Genomic DNA, 20,068 nt, shown 5'->3' with positions numbered 1-20,068 from the left:
TTTTATCAAAACAGCCATAACATATGATCTGGACAAATTGGAGAAATGGGCTGAGGTAAACAGGATGAAGTTTAACAAAGACAAATGCAAAGTGCTCCACTTAGGAAGGAAAAATCAGTTTCACACATACAGAATGGGAAGAGACTGTCTAGGAAGGAGGACGGCAGAAAGGGATCTAGGGGTTATAGTGGACCACAAGCTAAATATGAGTCAACAGTGTGATGCTGTTGCAAAAAAAGCAAACATGATTCTGGGATGTATTAACAGGTGTGTTGTGAGCAAGACACGAGAAGTCATTCTTCCGCTCTACTCTGCTCTGGTTAGGCCTCAGCTGGAGTATTGTGTCCAGTTCTGGGCACCGCATTTTAAAAAAGATGTGGAGAAATTGGAAAGGGTCCAGAGAAGAGCAACAAGAATGATTAAAGGTCTTGAGAACATGACCTATGAAGGAAGGCTGAAAGAATTGGGTTTGTTTAGTTTGGAAAAGAGAAGACTGAGAGGGGACATGATAGCAGTTTTCAGGTATTTAAAAGGGTGTCATAAGGAGGAGGGAGAAAACTTGTTCATCTTAGCCTCTAAGGATAGAACCAGAAGCAATGGGTTTAAACTGCAGCAAGGGAGGTCTAGGTTGGACATTAGGAAAAAGTTCCTAACTGTCAGGGTGGTTAAACACTGGAATAAATTGCCTAGGGAGGTTGTGGAATCTCCATCTCTGGAGATATTTAAGAGTAGGTTAGATAAATGTCTATCAGGTCCTGCCATGTGGGCAGGGGACTGGACTCTATGACCTCTCGAGGTCCCTTCCAGTCCTAGAATCAATGAATCTATGAATCTATAAGTTATGCTAATTGTCATTCAGCAGAGATGCCAAGGACTGAATAGGCCATGGAGATTGAACTCCCCTCTCAGAGATTGTCCCTCCAGACTGATAGGACAGCATGGGTGAGCTAATGCTGCTCCTTCATGTGCATGAATAAGGGAATTCAGCCTCTAGCATTTCACCAGAAATGCACTGACTTGTCAAACACACTTAGATTGTCGTTCTCCTGTGTTGAGATCCATGAAATAGTATTATGGTCAACTCGTATGCTAAATAACACAACGATAAATGGATGATAAAATGAAGAATTGGCTACACCTGTCTTGTGTGCCCTTTGGCTATATCTGGTATTCTTTGATATATTGTATATCCCCTGTGTGTTTAAACAACTCATTTCTTCAAGCAGGTCTGCATTGCTGGGAAGACATTGACAAACTAAACTCTTTCCCCAAGCTCGAGGAAGTGAGATTGCTAGGAATCCCTCTTCTGCAGTCCTACACCACCGAAGAGCGGAGGAAGCTGTTAATAGCCAGGTCTGGTGTTTAAGTTTGCTCTGCTCAGTAAAACATACTGCACAATCACATGATCTGAGATGATCAACTTCTGGGGGGTGGGAAATGAGATGAAGTGTGTGTTAGGGGCACTGCAGATTCATGTGGTATGGATGCACTTGATGATTACATGTTCTGCTCATTCCCTCTGGGGCACCTGGCATTGGCCACTGTCGGAGGACAGGATCCTGGGCTAGATGGACCTTTGGTTTTACCCAGTATGGCCGTTCTTATATAATGTTAGCTGCAGAAGGACTTGGAACTTCTGCAGAACTAGAAGGGAACATGGAAGTGGAAACAGTCTAAACAAAAGGCTCCCGTCATAGACATTAGTCTGTCAGGCACTATGGGTACTGGTCCGAAGACTATTGACTTTAAAATGGGCCTTGAAGCAGGCCCTCAAAACAATTGGGCTATTTAGGATGATCTTAAACCTCTGAATAATATAGTCGTATTTGTCCATTAGAAATTCTAAATACTTGTTTCAATGGGTACAGAATCAGCATCACTGGCTATTTCCAAGTTAGACATTGGGGAAATACTTGTTGGATTGCTTTTCTATTTGTACAATCAATATTGCTTTGAGAATGTTTCCACATTTCCAATCTCTTGTGTTTTAAATAGAACATTTAGTATGTGATAAAAGGGTAGCATCAAGGTCATGAGACCTGGGATTATGCCTTCTGGGGTCCCTCGTTTCCAGTGGGTGGGATATGTAGCTGTTCAGGAAGCTGGGTAAGATTCTTGGTTGGGTGTGCCCTAAAGGATTAAAATGTGTAGCTACCCCTTTTGGTGTGAGTGAGCTAAGTGCAATAATTATATATGCTATGCTACACTATAAAGCAATTACGTACTGTAGAATAGTACGTATTACTGTGTACCTGTTAGAGCTGGTAGGAAAACCCTATGTAAATATCCATGGAATATTTTGGAGGAAACAAAGTTTTCATTTTGTTTGGTTTTTTATTTTTTGGAATTTTTTGTTTTTCGACAATCACCTCCTCATCTTCCCCCCACTGGGGAAAAAGGTGGGAAAGGGAAATAGAAAATTGTAATTTTATTTATTTATTTTATTTTATTTTATTTCCAATAACTGATTTTTTTTTTAATTGTATGGAACATTTTTGAGCAAAATAAAACTTTTTTGCAAAAATTATTTAAAAAAAAAAAAAAGGTTTCCACAAAAGTGTTGATCAGCTCGAATTAATACCTGCAATACACTGACCCATATTAATATACTGTATTATTTTATTGAAAGGAAATGTATATCCTGATTAGACCACAAAATGAACCTTAATTGAAGGAACTGTTTCTCCATAGGATGTAGGAGGCAATGGCTTAAATTTTGAGAAGTAACTTACACTTTTGGGGGACCAATTTGAGATGCCTTAAAGGGGCCCTATTTTCAAAGGGTTGTTGGTAGGCTGCTTTCATGTGTCTCAAGTGAGCCACCCAAAAATCATTAGTCACTTTTGAAAATCTAATGCTTAATCCTGGGAGTCAGGACTCCTGGATTGCATTCCTGGCTCTAAGAACAGGAGTACTTGTGGTACCTTAGAGACTAACAAATTTATTTCAGCATAAGCTTTCATGGGCTACAGCTCACTTCATCGGATGCGTAGAGTGGAACACACAGACAGAAGATATTTATACATACAGAGAACATGAAAAGGTGGAAGTACGCATACCAATTGTAAGAGGCCAATCAATTGAGATGAGCTAAAGCTTTTTCTTCTGCTGCTACTGATAGCTCATCTCAATTGATTGGCCTCTTACAGTTGGTATGCGTACTTCCACGCTATGCATCTGAAGAAGTGAGCTGTAGCCCACGAAAGCTTATTCTGTAATAAATTGGTTAGTCTCTAAGGTGCCACAAGTACTCCTGTTCTTTTTGCGGATACAGACTAACACGGCTGCTACTTTGATTCCTGGCTCTGCCGCTGAGTCATGGTGCTTGGGTAAGCCACTTCAGTTCTCCATGCCTCAGTTTAACCATCAGTACAATGGGTATAGTAAGAACGTACTTATCTTTGAGGTAAGTAACGAATGTTTGTAAGGTGATTTGAAATCCTCTGATGGGCAGGCACTAGAGAAGTGCTAAATATTTATTATATATGCACAGAAATAAAAATGTAGTCAAATAATGCATAATTCTAATTGGTGCCCGAGACACTGCATAGCACTTTGAGAGTGAGGTCTTGGGATCGAAGCTATGTGGCCCTGAGGATAAAATCGCATTCTGCTGTTGGCTCTGGAGTCTTGCTGATCATCACAGCTAGATTTTCGTATCCTCATTAATGGTGTTCTTCGGTGTATTCATGCAGATTGCCGTCTATCATCAAGCTTAATGGGAGTGTCATTACCGATGGGGAGCGAGAGGACTCTGAGCGATTCTTCATTCGGTATTACCTGGACTTCCCACCAGAGGAAGTCCCATTCAGGTACGAACTTCAGAGCTGGAATTCAGAGAAAGCGCAGTGCATAGGAAAGGAAAATGATGTTCATTAGACAGTTTGAAAGTGTTCACCTGAAAGTGTGTCTTACAGCTGAGAAATGACACTGGAAATCAGGGCTGGGCCTTGTAACACCAAAAAATTCCTTGCCCTCCTACCATCCTTTCCTCCCTCGGTCCATATTCATTGATCATCTCCCCCACACTCCTACATGGGGTGTGTCTGATAGCTTACTGATTCACTAGTGTGTCAGATCCAGCCTTAAGCTGTCCCTTTCAAGAGCTGTTAGACTGTTCTGTCCATGATCCTCATTGCCTCTCCTAGGCAACCCCCACTGCCATCTCACTAATCCCCCTGCCTCCTGGAGTCTCTTGAAGCCCATACTAATACTTCTTTCTGGTGCCAAAACAAAATGGCTAATCCTCGTGCCATCTGGTGGGTAGAATGTACATAGGGATAAAAGCTTTCCCTCTTCTCAAAACTCTGATCACAAGTTTGTGTGGGTTTTTGCCAAAAACAATATGCTCTGTTATCTGATGATTTCAGTAAACAAATGAACTTTGATAGCAGCTATGCGGTCAGTAGCCTTTGGTACGTACATGTGATTACTGCTGCTTAATGGAATGAGGAAGGCTCGATCAAGCATCAAGTCACTGCGCCTAGTACTTTGCATTTATTTAGCATTGTATCCAGAGACCCAGTGCACTTTACAAACTGAAGCCTCACAAACCCCTTTCCTGAGGTAAGGAAGTAGATGAGTAAACTGAGGTACAGAGAACTCAAGTGACACAATGGGTCACCCAGGGAGTCGGTTGCAGAGCTGAGAACAGAATCCAAGTGTCAGGACAGTTGGTCCCTTACTTAACTATGAGGCAAAACTGCCTCAAAATAGCTCTGCAGTTTTAACCTGCCTATGCAATCACTACGTCAGAAGGCTCGATTCACAAATGACCCCAAGGGTGATTTGGGAGGGGCAGGAGATGGTACTAAAAGAACTAAACAGTTTCTTGCATGCAGCCTCTGAATGACTTCAGTGAAAGGGATCTCTGCTTAAATACTACAGTGATGGGTGCCCGTATATAATTAAATGATAAATTACTGAGAGAAGGAGAATTGGGTTTAGACTCAATTACACATCAAGCTTCTATGAAGATCGTAAGCTTTGCGGTAGGGCTTGTGTCTTCCTACGTGTTTGTGCGCACCTAGCACAGTGGAACTGATTCTAATTGGGTCCTCTGGATGCTGTCACAGTCTGAAATAGTAATAATCATCTAACTCCTGTAAAGAGGATTTAGATTTAGGGTGAAAGCTTTACTGAGCAACTTGCTATCTCTCTACACTATCTGTGTAAGACTAACGGGAAGATGAAAGAAATGTGTGTGTCCTCCAGCTCCTGGCCTTTAAAGACCATTGCATCCATCTTCCTGATCAATGGGCTCTTTGTCTGAATGCCTTCATCCCCACAGCTTCTCTGAGAGACTTGTGCAGCCTTAAAGGCTGTTTTTCCACTCCAGAGAGCTTGTGCCCCTTTTCAGACCATGCTACGGATGGCTGAGGTGTCTCCAATGCTGAGTTCAGGTTTCACTTCCTGGACCATTGTACCCCCTATCCCCTCCCCCACACACACCTGGTGTCCCTTGTTTCTGAAGTGAATTTTCTTACCACTATCTCACACACACACACACACACCCCTACCTCTCCAAGTCTGGCATCTGCTCTCAAACCTATCTTTAAAGTCTGTTCCTAGTTAGATCAATAGCAAGTGTAGCTGATTAATTGGCAGGGATGCAGTCAGCATTGCTCATACAGGGATCCTGGCAATTCTGCCAAAAACAGCTGAGCTGGACATGTCTGTACATGAAAAGCTTGCAAACAGAAATGACTCTTGGCTAGAGAGGTGTATCCTATTATCTATAAAGAAAATAGTATTCTGTCTCTTTAAATCAGCCTGGTTGCATTGTAAGTATTCGCAGCCTACATGTTGCATGAATTGGAAAAGGAGTGAAATGTATAGCATAACTTTCCATCCTTCAGTGGCTTGTGTTTAAAACTAAGGCCCTCTTCTTGAGTGACGCCTCTTGTCGGTGGATTTCTAATGAGTTACGTGCTTGTCTGGGCCACTGTTCATATATAGAACATCAAACGGTTTTAGCCAGGTTCACTTCTTCAGGATCTTCTTTTCTGGCAGTCAGTGTCTATCAGGCTGTGGAAGGTGATTATGTAAGTCTCAGAGGTGCCTATTACCTTGATATCGAAGTACCAAATGAGTACTGTGTGTTAGTCTTTATGGATTTGGGGGAATACAGTTGTTTTACTGCAGAATTTGATTATGGTACAAGAAACAGGCTGAGAGATTTTTCTGCCTTTCCCCAAGAGGGGAAATTGGGCTAATGTTTCACAACACACAGCATGTTTACAGTGTGTTTTCACTTCCCCTCATTCTCCTCCTCCACTGTACTGGTCCCCCTATTCATCCCCACTTTTCGCCTGCAGCCCTGTTGCAGCAGAAGCTCAGGTACACTCAGACCGTCTGAGTCTGCTGTGCTCTCTGTTCCCTTTTCTGCAAATATTAGGGTCGCCAACCCTCCAGGATTGTCCTGGCGTCTCCAGGAATTCAAGATTTCATTAAAGATTAAGGTTATGTCCTGGGACGAAACCTCCAGGAATACATCCAGCCAAAATTGGAGAAGTGGGTTCTCTCTCTTACTCTGTCTCCTGCTGGGGGCATAAGGAAATGCACTGGGGAAATCTTCATTCCTGGTGTCAAGGTGATTAATGCTAATTTAACTGTTGGTTTGTAAAATATGGGGAATATGTTTCCTCCTCTCTGAGCTAATGGTTTTCTAAATAGGTCTGATTGTATCTTCCTGTATACTGTGAGAAAAGGGCAGTGGCCTGTATTTGGGCACTCCTCCCCATTGAAGGCTCGTTTTGCCTGAGATGATAGGGAAATCCTAGTGCGCTGTGGCCGTTACCTCACGCTCTGCGCAGACAGAGGGCCTGCTGTTGTGAAGGAACATTCCTACATTTAACATGAGTCCCTGGGGGCTCCCATATTGCCAGGCTCCATCATCCCCTGACTGGGGCCATGACACAGCACTGATCACGTTAAGCTCTGAGTCAGATGGGAAACAAAAAGAGCTTTCTGTGCAGCCCACTGTGGAGAGACTCTGAAACGTTACCTCCTGTCCGCAGCTCTCTAGCTTTGTCATGTCAATTCCCTTGTACTTTGTGTTGAGTTTTTGCCACTTTCCCAGCCCGTCAGTAGAGATGCTACCTTTCTTTCCTGATGGGAGAGATACCAGCTGCGGCGGGGAGTAGAGAAGAGACTTGCCTCTTCCAGGGAACGTCTCTGTGTGGCTGGATCTTTTCAAGACAATTCTTAGAGCTTGTCTACATGGGGAAATTGGCCGGCAGAACTGTAGCAGTACAGTTCTTGGTAGATGTAATCCTGGAATAAAAATTACCTTCTTCTGGTATCATTTTTCACTTTTTATTCTGGAATGGAGTGTCCCCCTGGGGAATGATACCAGCATAGCAACAGGGGTATAATTAGATGGCTGTAGTTCTACTGGTCAGTTTCCTCATGCGGATAAGCGTTTAGTTGTTTTCTCAACTCCATCGAACCCATGTGGCCACCAAGCCACTACTTCTCTCCGCATCCCCCTCCAGCCAGGGAAAGTTCCGTGATCCATCCTGCAGCTTGTTGGATTCAGAGAAAGTCTAACGTTGTATCAGATCCAAGTGGCCTTCTGATGGGTGTGCAGCACTTACTTTAAAGGGACCTGATTTTCAGGGTCTGAAGTACCTTAAAATTGAGGCAACTAAACTCATAGTTTTTGAAAGTTTTGACCAAAGTACTTCGTATTATTATTATTAATTATTATTTAGTATTATTTAATGGATACTTTTTAGTCATGTATTTGGGCAAGAGAGGTAAGCTATTGTTAGAATAATTTCCAGTTATTGAATAACTTTTCTCAGTTTCCTTAACTGATTAAATGAATATTTTCAGAGCAGTTCACAGGTATTCCATACACATCTTGAGTTGCTGATAATGCCTTCTTCTAAAACACTATATTCTGCCTTCCATTCAGTCTAATATCTTTGCTCCTTTGCAGCTTTGGCCATAGTCTGAGACAAGGTTACTATAGAAGATGGCCCTTCTGCTTTTGTTCCTAGTATGGCAATTCGTATCAAAACGTGTACCTCTTCCCAAGCATTGTATGGAAAATAAGAGTACAAACAGCACGGTCTAGATTCATCCTTTGTGGAGGTCCATTTATGTCTATTGATTTCATCTGGAATGAATATTGCCCCATGTAGTTAGTGAGTTATAATGAGGACCTCCCTTAAATCTCCAAGATTTAGTGGCAAATGTGAAACCAGGTATTTGGTGCATTTTTTGCTGTTCATGCACGGTGTCAGTGTATGAGGAGTGCTCTGTATTACTTCTAAATTATTGAATTTTTAAACCGTGTTCTTCATGCAACAGAGGATTCTCTTCTCTAGAGATTGCACCTCAAGTTAATTGATTAGCTCTTAACTTGATTGCAGATTAACTGGCGAATGCCATGTGGTCTAGTTGTTAAAATGAGATGCAGGGTGACTTGTAGTTAAAATGCCTGGGTTCTCTTTTTGGCTCTTGCTGAATTGTGTGTCTTGGCCAAATCTCTCGACCCCTCTGAGTCTCAGTTTACCAATCTCTAAAATGGTTACAATGCTTAACTCACAGGTATTAATTAAGCCTTGCAACTTATTTGCAGAGGTGAAAGATATCAGTATTATAGTTACAGAGTGCAAGTAATTTGTGAGCAGTGTGACAATTGTATGAGCAGTTATGACGTAGCTTTCTGTTTCTTATTTTCTAGGTATCATGAGCTAGTAACAAAATACGGAAAGCTGGAACCCTTAGCAGTAGTGGATCTTCGGCCCCGGAGCAGCGCGAAGGTTGAAGTTCACTTCAAAGATAAGGTGGAGGAAATATCCATCCGTCTAGATCAGACGGTGGCAGAATTAAAGAAACAATTAAAAACTGTAGTGCATTTGTCAACAAGCAACATGTTGCTCTACTACTTTGACCATGAAGCTCCCTTTGGTCCCGAGGAGATGAAATACAACTCACGGGCATTACATTCTTATGGCATTCAGGATGGAGACAAATTTTTTGTGGAGCCCAAATCTAAATAACCTCTTCTGGCTTTGTGCATTCACACCAACACACACACACACGAGCTAAAGACTTTTTGCAGGGTTTTTAGGTTGGTTGTTGGGTTGAGGTTTTGTTTTGTTTTGTTTTTATACCAGTTGACTTCTTAGCCCGGGTAGTGTGCCCAAATCTGCAAGAGACATGCCACCATCTGATGCGAATGAACGTAGGAGGAGATAACTGACTTCAGTGTGTGTTTGTGTGTGTGTGTGTGTGTGTGTGTGTTTCAGGATGTCTGATACCTTGATGTTCTCGTTACTCTTCCGGTATACTCGTGAATTTAGCATGAATGGTCAGCTCTTCAAGCTAAGAGGGGTATTACCGTCCATCAGTAAGGGAGTCAGAGTTCAGTGCAGAATTTGGTCAGTACTTCTGTTAGATTAAAGATTTGACTCAGCACTTGTCCACCTAGTTATTTGACTCCGGCTATAAATAGCTGAATTGCTGTTTATCCAGCCAAGTGATGTCTCTAAATTTTTGTTGTTGAGGTTAGTGAAAGGATTTTAAGCAGTATTCAGCCTGATTTAGAACTCAGGTATTCAGAGCATCCTAAACTACACATTGTTTGCAAGAGTAAATAAAATGGGAGTGAGAAAATGTACAAATATAAAATAATCTTTTACTCCCAAAACTCACTATCTAGAGATCTCGTGCAAACTGTTCAACTTCACTAGACTTCTGGCATTGTGTGTAGTCGAGTGACACGTCTGATGTTACTAAAGGTTGGAATTAACAGTATTTTGGCCAAATAGGTTGATATGCTAATTTGCAGAAAACTCTGGCTGTTCTTGGATGGGTTTTGTGTCAACTGGGAATCCAAATTAACAGCACAACAGTATGCTGAACAGCATAGTGGAGTTGCTTTGAATGTCCTTTCCCTATTGCCTGCAAGATCCACTAATAAGCACTTACCCTTTGGCCAGTTTGTGTTGAGAGTAGAAAGACTAAAATCATTCTCCTGACAAAGTCCTATTCCTTAGTATAAAGTTCTATTTCTTACGCTTGCTCCAGGAACCTATCCTAATCTAGCACTTTTCCCCCTACCATTTTAATGTGGACCCTCTGTTTAAGATAGGTATCCGTTTTGCTTACATCAGTTTGTAGAAGGTGAGTAGATGAGAAACCACTCGCATTTATCGTAAAGCAGATGTTCATGATCCATATTCACTCCCCCGTGTCCTCCGCCAAACTCTCCGTGGGCATAGTGTGCTGATTTTAAATAGGCCCTTTTTTTTCCTTTAGAGCTGGGTCACTTTCTTATGATCCTGCTGTGAAATCCTCAGCCCTTTTATGTATCTCTTGTAAATCACACAGCTGTTTCCCTTTACAGTGCCCTCCCTTGTTCCTCTGTCACCTTGACAAGTTGAAGACTTTACACTGACTTAAGCAACTACATTTTTAAAAAATGTTTTTCAAGCAGTGTAGTCAGGGATCTAGTTACGTATGAACTTCTGACCTTAGTTCTTTAACATCCTCTCCCTTCCCGTGCACTTTCTTTCTCGTGATGCTTTTGTCTGAGTTACTGAACTCCTTTTATATTCTTGGAGTTGTGTATTCTCTTCATATTTTACCTGGATTGTCCAGGGAGGAATATAATCTCATACTCTTCAGATTCAGTATCTAGGAACTATTCAGCTGAGAGTGGTTCCGCATCTAGGGTAAACGTAGAAATAAGAGGATTCGAGAGAGGTTAATTATTTGTGCCTGGTCTTCTGTTGTAAGAGTTGATCTCCTGGGAACATCAAGAAGAGCAATATAAAACAGACCAAGGCTTGCATGTATAACATGGAATCCACATGACCTGACTTGATCCAATAAGAATAAAGAACCATGAAATGGTGACAGTGTAATATGAAGTTTTACTTTGAAGGACTCTTGTTGCAGAATGTGCTTTATAAGCTGTAGCATAACTGAGGATGTATTTGCTGCCCATTTGAGCAGAAAATGCATTTGCTGCCCTGCAATAGAACGCCAAGCCAACACATGTATGATATATACATACATACACATAGAGGAAGTTGTGTTTAATAAGATATTTTATTATAAAACAAAGTTTTATGAAGATATGGTTGTTTAATATTAGAAGCTTATTTCTCCTGTTGACCTACTGTATGAGTATGTTGCCCATCAGTCATAAGCTTGTGCAGGTTATGTGACTGATGCAGATATAAAGGAATATCTGATTTAATTCTATAGAACGGTAATCACCTATCTTGGGTATATTTATGGCATTGTAACTGGTATTAACGAGACACTGTAATTATTGACCAACTGTTTTAGCACAATTAAATATCTTGGTTTTAGAGAAGGAAATAAAGTCAATTAAAGCATTTGATGGGATCTTACCAAAGGCCAAGTATGTGCTTGTAAGTTTGTTTGCCTGTGAAAAGTTTTGATTATATCCAGAAACAAAAATTGGTGCTGTCGCCATGTTGGCTCTGAACAACAGTTAAATGTTATTTTTATGATGGACCTGGTAGGAATGGGAAAACTGAGTAGAAAAACAAGGGTTTTTAATGAACAAGGATAACACCCTCTTCACAGCTATCTGAGATTTAGCACTATCGTATAAACCAGATCAATGATCCACCCAAGTTTGCGAAAGCCACAGCACAGACACTGCCGTTTCTCCACTCTAGGGAACAGGCTGTCTCTAGCCAGTATTATAGAACCATTCACAATCTGTCCAGCCAGCAGAATATGCATTTTGTAGAAAAACTTCAGCTGTGTAAGAAAAAAGGCCATGCCAAAAAAGGGAATGTTTTACACATCCAGATACTCAGCCCTGGAATGTGGGGGGCGAGAAGGGGGAGGGAATTGCACAAAATTCAAAATGCTCAAAATTGGATCATCTTCCAATTTTATTGCCCATTGGAAATTGGGTCCTATTTTTGCACAATATTCCCATTTAAAATTGGGCTCCTTTTGAGCAATTTCATAGAATTTTGGAAGCCTAAAATTGTAAGGGAATAAAGTTGCAGAAATTTTCACCTAATTCTAGTTAATGCCTAATAGTCCAGAATGCCAAAATGCTCTGTATTTGTAGACATTCCCAGTTCAATATATGGTCCAGAGTTATGTGTTTTGTTTAAAAAAAAAAAAAAACAAAACCCCAACCTTAATAGCTACTGCTCCTCCTGTGTCCTTTAACCAAGTGTTATTCTTGCCAGCTATTGTTTTGTTATTGATGTTACTTCATACGCATAAGCCTCCCTTGGGTACTTTACATAGAGTGGATTTTCTAACTACCTAGTTTACAGGGAACTAGGTGAGAATTACAAATCAGAACATTACACAGCTTTGTATAATGAGGTTAAATGCTGTGACATTTTGCTTTCTGATTTGTGTCTTGATTATCCACAATGTGACCAGATGGTACAGCTAGACTGCTGGAAACAGCACATTTATGGGATGTGCAGTTGTAACAAAGGATGCATCCATGTGTGTGTTAGAAACTGCTGTTAACCCTCATGGTAGTTAAGTATGTACTCTGGGTGGACAGTTAAGCCTAGTACACAGCACGATCTTGGGAAACCACTAACAAATGTAATCATAGGCCTGGTCTACACGTAAAAATTAGATTGACCTAGCTACATTGCTCAGGGCTGTGAACAATTTCCCACCCTGAGTGCCTTTTTGCCTAACAGCCAGTGGAGATGCAGCTGGGTCGACAGACAAGTTCTTCTGTCAACCTAACACCGCCTCTCAGGTGGCTTAACTACATTGATGGAAAAACCCCTTCTGTCAACATATGTAGTATAGACATACCCATAGTCTTTGCTCTACAGTGTGACCGGTTTTTTTGCCTGCAGTAGATTGGACCCTAAAGATTCCAAGCATAGATCCCAAGTACAAAATTGTTCCTCCATCAGTTGCCATTTGTGCTTGTAAATGACATGTGCTTTTAGTTTTGTCCATGTACAGATTTGAAAACGCAAAGCATCCCAGAAACTGTAGTGTGTATTAATTTGACGGTTGTGTTCTTTTGTAGATGTTCAAGCAGACTCCCTCTCCATTATATGGGGGAGGTAGTCAGCCATTTCTCAACCTTCTGCCTCACTGATTTGTCTCCTGAAATTACTGGAAATTCTTTTGTTTTTTTTCCTTTTTTGAATATAATTTAAACGTGAAGGTCTATTCTTCGCACTGTTTATAAATCTGTGTAATCTTTAGCAAGAAAAAATACGCTCCAAGCCTCCCTTTTCTCCTGTGTTCTGGTTTCTCTCCCGGGGACTGGAGTTAGGGGAAATATGCTTCCTGCTCCAAAGTCGGCTTTTGGTTCAATGGCAGAGTTTGCTGAGGAACTCCTATCAATTAGGTAATTGGTTTGATCACTTCAATAAACTTCTTTGAACTTTTGCGCGCACAAAAAAAAGTGTCCAGGGGGTTTCTTGACCACTTTCTCATTTGTTTCTTATAGCAAAACTTCTGCGCCCCCACCCCATGCATACTTTCCCCTCTGCCTTTGGGACAGTTAGAACATCAGTTCCTTGGTGCAATAAAGATCTGTTAAGGCAGCTTGGGTCTCGAAAAGCTAATGCACATTGTCTTGCTCCTGAAAGATTCCTATTGTTGAGACTGGTTGAAAGTGATTTTGAAGGGTCAGTGCTCAGTGTTCCTATGCCATTATCTTAAGCACAGGTATAAAGTCAGCAGGAGCCCACAGCTTTAGAGTTGGATTTTGAAAAGCTTTTAGTGTTGACCTAATTCTGCTCCCATTAAAGTCAATGGTAACGCTCCCATAGACTTCAGGGAGAGCAGAGTTGGGCCAATGTGAAGTGCTTTGGAAAATCTACCCTTAAGCTCTTATCTCTTCATCCCTTTTACCTCCCTGCATCCACCAAGCTCCAAGCACCTATGCAAAATAATTTACTACTTCAATATAAAACCTGATCCCATATAGCTAGGTTAACTTAAACTCTAGTGATAATACCTTTAATACAATCGTAGATATCACAGAAATAGGTACTATAGCGGTGGCTTAATAGAGCACTTTCTATTTGAGGATTCTTACTGTGCTTTACAAAGTCTCAAAGCTTCTGTACTTATTTCTCCACTGAACAACATTGCCTTAGGGTGTTACGGTTGTGGCACAAGTGGGAATAAAACCCATGAGCCTTGAGTCAGCCCCTTCCTCAACCACTCACCACACTGCCATTCAAGTTAAATGAGTTTTAGCCGCAGAGAGAGAAGCACTAAAATTAAGGTCAGGTTATTGGATTTCATATTTTTTTTTTGGCTATTTGTAAATAGCTTGGAGCTAATACTTCAAATAAAAATGGTACGTGAAATTGATTTTAAAAGTATGAAGTTGTTTCTTTGGCTTCTGACTTGATTTGGAACATCACGCTGTTTGCGTTAGCGTTGATGGAATCCGTGGAGGTGAAGAAAGACTTAACCCCATAGCGTTTCTTTAACATGTAACGCAACACCCGGAGATTCACGTGGGCTAACCAGTGTTACGGCAGATAAACAGCCCGTCTAATGTTCTGGCTGTTAACAGTCTTTCTCAAGGACTTATTGGTTTGCCTGCTGACCTTGAATTGTTCCATTGTTTCAGACAAAGCAACTTCCTCCCGTGCTACGTCCGACAAGAACTTCTCGTGTAGAATGAGACGGCTCGTACCATATACAGGTTGTTTGGGTTTTTTTCTTCTAAAGTGGATGCCAGTCTTTCAGAGACAGGACTGAGACCCACCAACTCATTTTAGTCACTGGGAAGCAGTGGGGACTAGACCATAGACCACTGGACTGGGACACCGGAGACCTGCGGTTCTATTCCTGGCTCCTCCTCTGGTTTGCTAGATGGCCTTGGGCAAGTCACTTTGCCTCCCTGTGCCTTAGTTTCCCCATCTGTAAAATTGGAGTAAATCACCTTTTTAAGTGCTTTGAGATCTGCAGATAAAAATGGCATAAAAGAACTAAATTTTATTACTACACATGCTACCAATGATCAGCTAACAACGTTAGATCAAGGCTGACTTAGCCCTAGGTGTCCACAAGTGACCCAGAGGTTAAGGTTTAATCATCACCAGTTCCCGTGCATCTCCCAAGTCCCCTTTGTGTATCGTGGTCAACATGCAGCACACTATATCTCACCTGTACTGAAGAATCTGAGCATATTAAGTCACATAATCCAGATTATTCTGTGGTTTAACATGCCTTCCCTAGGAGTGATGAAAAATTACTCTCATTGTCTGTCTTCCTTGTAAAGAGTACTTGACTAAATTCTTATGTCTGGTACCAAAATTTGTAAATCGTCCTCTCCAGCATTGGCAGCCAGATTGAGGGTATGTCTATACCGCAATCGTGGGGGGTGATTGCAGCTCAAGTAGGCATACCCGAACTAGCATTAAGCAAGCTAGTTTGGGTACCAGAGCAATGAAGCCGTAGCAGCATGGATTTTGGGGCTGCTATACAAGCCCACCTGCGTAATCACTCCGGTAGCCATCCTGTGCTGGAGCCCACCCTGCCATAACTTCACTGCTGCATTTTCAGAGCTGGCTAGATTCAAGCTAGCTCCGGTACATCTATATGCGTTGTGACCACAGCCCATGATTACAGTGTAGACATATCCTTTAGGTACACACCGACCTTTGGGAAGAAACCCCCATACAGCAACCTGAAGTGTCTACCACTATTCAAAGGGAGCGATAGAGATAAATAGGATAATGGGATGAAATTTAAAGGAAAAATTTAATCTGAATAGTAGCAAATGTTCCCTGACAGGGAGATCTATTCTCCTTCAGAGTAGCTCCTGCAGCCCCATTGTATGACATTTACAATTAGAATAGATTGCGCACTCTTCACAGTGGGGAGGGAGCAATTCTGCACGGGCAGAGCTGAAGGAAACCATCTGCTGGGTATTTTTCATTCTTTAATTTCTCTGAGTCCTGGATCTAAGTCTAGGTTTAATTGTCAGGCAGATTTGAAATCGAGTCAGGAACCTCTCATGAAACAGAAAAAGTTAAAGCTCCCAGTAGAGAAATGATTACAGGTGCAGGCAGCAATTGTAAGGTTGATTTAGTTGGGGATTGGTCGTGCTTTGAGCAGGGGCTTGGACTAGATGACCTCTTGAGGTCCCTTCCAACCCTGATATTCTACGACTCTATGAAGGTAGCAGGGCTGGGCCAGGCCAACGGTCCTGCATTAAGCAATAAAGGGAGGTATAATAGGGAGATGGGTGCTATCTTCCCTGGAGGAAATGACGATCTGGAAAAATCCGCTTTCCATCAGACTCCAACATCCGCTTCAGAAAACCTTACTTGAGGAAATTATTTGACCCAGTTCCCATCTATGTGGTTATTTTGACCTTCACTTCCTTGAGTTAGGACAAGCCTCTGGAAATTCTAGCCCACCTTTTTTGAATGATTTGCTTGTCTTGAGCCTCAGTGGGGAAAGTAAAATATTGTTACGTATTTGGTTAGCCATAATGTGCTCAGCATTGTACAATGCAGAACAAAATGATAGGCCCAGACCCAGAAGAAAAAGCAAAATCTGGAAGATAGAAAGTTCAGTCCAAATGGTCAGGCAAGCTGTAAAATCAAAGCAGCTCTAGTCATCGTAGAACTTTGTGAGTCAGACAGAAGCTGAATTTTAAACATAAAACAATCAGAGGAGAAAAGGATACGTTCAGATTTTCGGTATTCATCATAAAGCAGCACACGGGAGTACAAGCCCAGTTTATTTTCCCTTTGCAGGTAATCTGTGAAGAGCCTTCTGAAGAGAGAGAGAGGTTTGTTTTGTTTTGTTTTTGCCTTTGGAATGAATCCAAATGCACTGAATGGCTGGTAGTATTAGAAGAATCTAGCCCTAGATTCTCCCTTGAGGGCTTTCTTCCCTTCAATAGACCGGGAATCAGGTTCACAAGTAGGGGGTTTGTCTCGGTAACCTACTGTAAGGCCCAGACCCTGCAAACCTTTCCTCCCGTGTTTGGCTTTACACACCAGTAGCCCCATAAAATCAATAGGGCTATGAACAAGCATGAAATTAAGTGCATGGGGAAGTATTTGTGGAACTGAAACCTAAATCTTCCTTTAAAAAAAATAAAACAAAAATTTCCCCTTTTATTCCTCCTACTCAGCCAGCTTGTTTGATTTATTGGCCCCAATCCTGCACTACACTTACACATGTGCTGATTTTTTTTAATTTTTTTTTTTTTACTACTACTTCGTCCCATTGATTTCAACTGAGGACAAGGATCAGAGTCTTTGATTATAAGCAGTTTGGGCCAGAGACCTTCACTTATGGTGCACATACTGCACCTAGCACAATGAAGTGCTGAAATACTTGGTTTCTAGATGCTGCTGCAATGTAAATATTAACTAATTTTTGCCAAAATCCTTTGATTTTAAAACCAGCTCAATCCCACTCCCTCTTAGGGGTGGTGGGATCAGAGTAGAAATAAAATCTGAAGAAGGATTTGGAAAAAACTTTCCTTTAAATAGTTTTTATTTTCCTCTCTGCCAAAGCTGAACTAAGCTGATTTATGAAAACTCAAACAAGACTTTGATGGAAAATTAACATTCATGGACATTTGAAGGGCTCTGACTTTGTTTAGTGTTTTAATCTCTATGCTGTTTAATGCTAATTCTGTAACACTATATAGAAGCTTTTTTTCCACTTGCACAAAGGAGGAAGGGGCTTGTTTCTTTTGTGGGTTGTTTTTTTTTCTTTCTTCCCCAGTGAAAAGTGATTCTGATCAGAACAGCCACAAATTGAGCTCCAACTTACTGACATTTCCATCTAACTCTACCTGAAGGATTAGTTTTTTTTCTGCCACAAAGAAACCTCTCCGCTTTTACAGCCCAGAATCTGATCTGTAGATTAATTGACCATTAATTAATAGAGCAAAAAGTTTTGATTGCAACTCAACACTATTCTGGCCCTAAAACAACACAGAGAAAAACTGAATTTTCAATTGAAAGAGCAAAAGGGATTGAGACATCATTTCAGACATCAGCAATAATTGGTAAAAGAGCACTGAAATGTATTCTTCATTGACATAAGTTTTCCCCCCCGGTTTATCAAGATTCAATTTAAAATTTCGGACTTAATTTCTTCCCTTCTCTGCAAAACAGGTTGGTATTTTTCTTATACTTTAAAAAAAAATTTTTTTTTTTTTTGGAACGCATTAAGCATTGTTTCTTTTATTTTCTGTCATGGTTCCCCAGAGGTACATCTTCTAGATTTTAATGTAATACATTTATATTCTCCACTAGTCATTGTGTGTGTTCTCAATTAATGAATCCACAGCGACTTAGATTTAAGATCTATATAAAATTCTAGCATGATACCTGCTTCTTTTCTACAGTAAGGAATACAGCGGAACCCTTTCATAGTTAAATTAATTTTTCTCACCCCAGAACAACTTTGCTGTAAGCAAGATTATTTTTTCAATCTAATTGCAATTGACATGTTGAGAAGCATTGGAGAAGTGTGGAACTGTCATTTGATTATACATGGTGTTTCACTATTTCAAACATCATTATAATTGGATTCAAGTGTAAGTAATATGTAGATATATAGACAATGTATCTAGCTATATGCCTACGTTATATATGTTACATCTATATATATATTTAGAAATAGACATAGCTATATATGTGTACTCCTTCATTATATAAATATGTGTATAGATGTATTTAGTTATATAGAGATGTAATGTCTAATGTTGGAGTATAGACATTGATGTAATATAATGCATGAATAGATATATATTTAATATAGAAGTGTGATTATTATGTCTCTGTATAAATAGATCACTATATAATTTATACTTGAATCTGATCATACATATTTCATACACCCACAGTGTGTATTGTGTATACACTGTAGCTTTATATAAGTGGTATATAAAAAACCTTTCCCTCTGTTTAATGAATAGAAATGATAAAGTAATGAAATCAAAGCAGCTATTGTAGTCATACTTCCTCTTTGATTAATAATGTAAAACAAATTATAGTAGGCATAAAAGAAATTAAAATACCACACAAAATTTCTCTTTAATTTGCCCAGATACATTTCCTCATTTCTGTATATAGTTGATTTCTGTATAGCAAGGAAGTTGTCAAGCTGTGTACATGTTTGTGCTTCCTTCACACCAATCAAAAATATTAAGTGATCATTGTATTACCACCCAGTACAAAAGATTAGTTAAACCAACATTTGAAGTCTTCTAACTATATGAACACCCTACCGTTTATAATTTGCTCTCATTTTCTTACAATGAAAAGGTATTCATCTTAAAGCCTGCAGTAATATCCTCACATGAAGCAGATCAGCAAAGAATTGTGTTGGATTAATAAGGGGATTGAATACACACTGGGAGTTGGGTGCTATTCATTAATTCCAACATACTGGTTCATTTCTGATTTCTGAAATCATGTTGTACATATACCCTGAAAATACCTGAAGGGCAAGTTGTTTTATCATCAGTGATTTCATTATACTACCTAACTAGCTCGTCATTTTTGGTCTAGTTCATGGGTAAGGACCTACGTTTCCCAATTTTCTGCATCTCTGGAGCAATCACATAATTACAAGGCACCATTAGCCTGAGATTTGCTTAGCAGATCTGGTTTTGGATTGATGATTAGTTGCTCTTTTTTCCCCCCCTCCTTTAGGATGAATTATCCGTCACTCATTAGAACCTGGGTGGCCTTTGTGTTCATGATTGTACGGCAGCAAGGTTAGTATTTCTGACTTTTGGTCCTCGGATACTGATACTCTACATTTACAATAGGAAAGCGCTTGCCTCAGAAATTTGCTACATGCGAACTTCATGTGCCTAGAAAACCTTGCAAAATTCTACTCAGACACTTGTCTGAGAGCAAGTACAATAGCAGGGTAATTTTTAAATCATAATACCAAAGGGCAAACAAGTAGATTTTTGTGCCTCGCCTGGTAAATATGCATGATAATTTTGCAAGGCTGACATTTATTCACAGCGAGGAACAGAGCCTCAACTCATATAAATGGTCGTAGTTCCACGAAATTAAAGGAGCTAGGCCAATTTAAATCTTGCCCTTTCTGT

General features: G+C 40.5%; 1 protein-coding gene across 7 annotated transcripts in view; it reads left to right on the top strand.

Annotated features, from left to right (window-relative positions):
• LOC101953457 (tubulin-specific chaperone cofactor E-like protein) overlaps positions 1–20,068 on the top strand; it is a 104,735-nt gene that overhangs the window by 25,708 nt on the left and 58,959 nt on the right. For 5 of the 7 annotated variants that reach the window (XM_042851899.2, XM_005303748.5, XM_005303747.3 and 2 more), the window contains 3 exons: positions 1,227–1,353; positions 3,696–3,812; positions 8,696–12,143. In XM_042851899.2, the coding sequence (XP_042707833.2) occupies positions 1,227–1,353; positions 3,696–3,812; positions 8,696–9,014 (563 nt within the window). In that variant the 3' untranslated portion in view covers positions 9,015–12,143. Of the gene's footprint in view, positions 1–1,226; positions 1,354–3,695; positions 3,813–8,695; positions 14,669–16,733; positions 19,724–20,068 lie in introns of those variants that run through there. The other 2 variants (XM_042851900.2, XM_065568975.1) reach the window with 2 other exon arrangements.

The sequence above is a fragment of the Chrysemys picta genome, chromosome 16 (assembly GCF_011386835.1).
Source record: "Chrysemys picta bellii isolate R12L10 chromosome 16, ASM1138683v2, whole genome shotgun sequence".
In the NCBI taxonomy this organism is placed as follows: domain Eukaryota; kingdom Metazoa; phylum Chordata; order Testudines; family Emydidae; genus Chrysemys; species Chrysemys picta.
The sequence above is the reverse complement of the archived record's forward strand: the minus strand, read 5'-3'. Positions and strand labels throughout refer to the sequence as shown.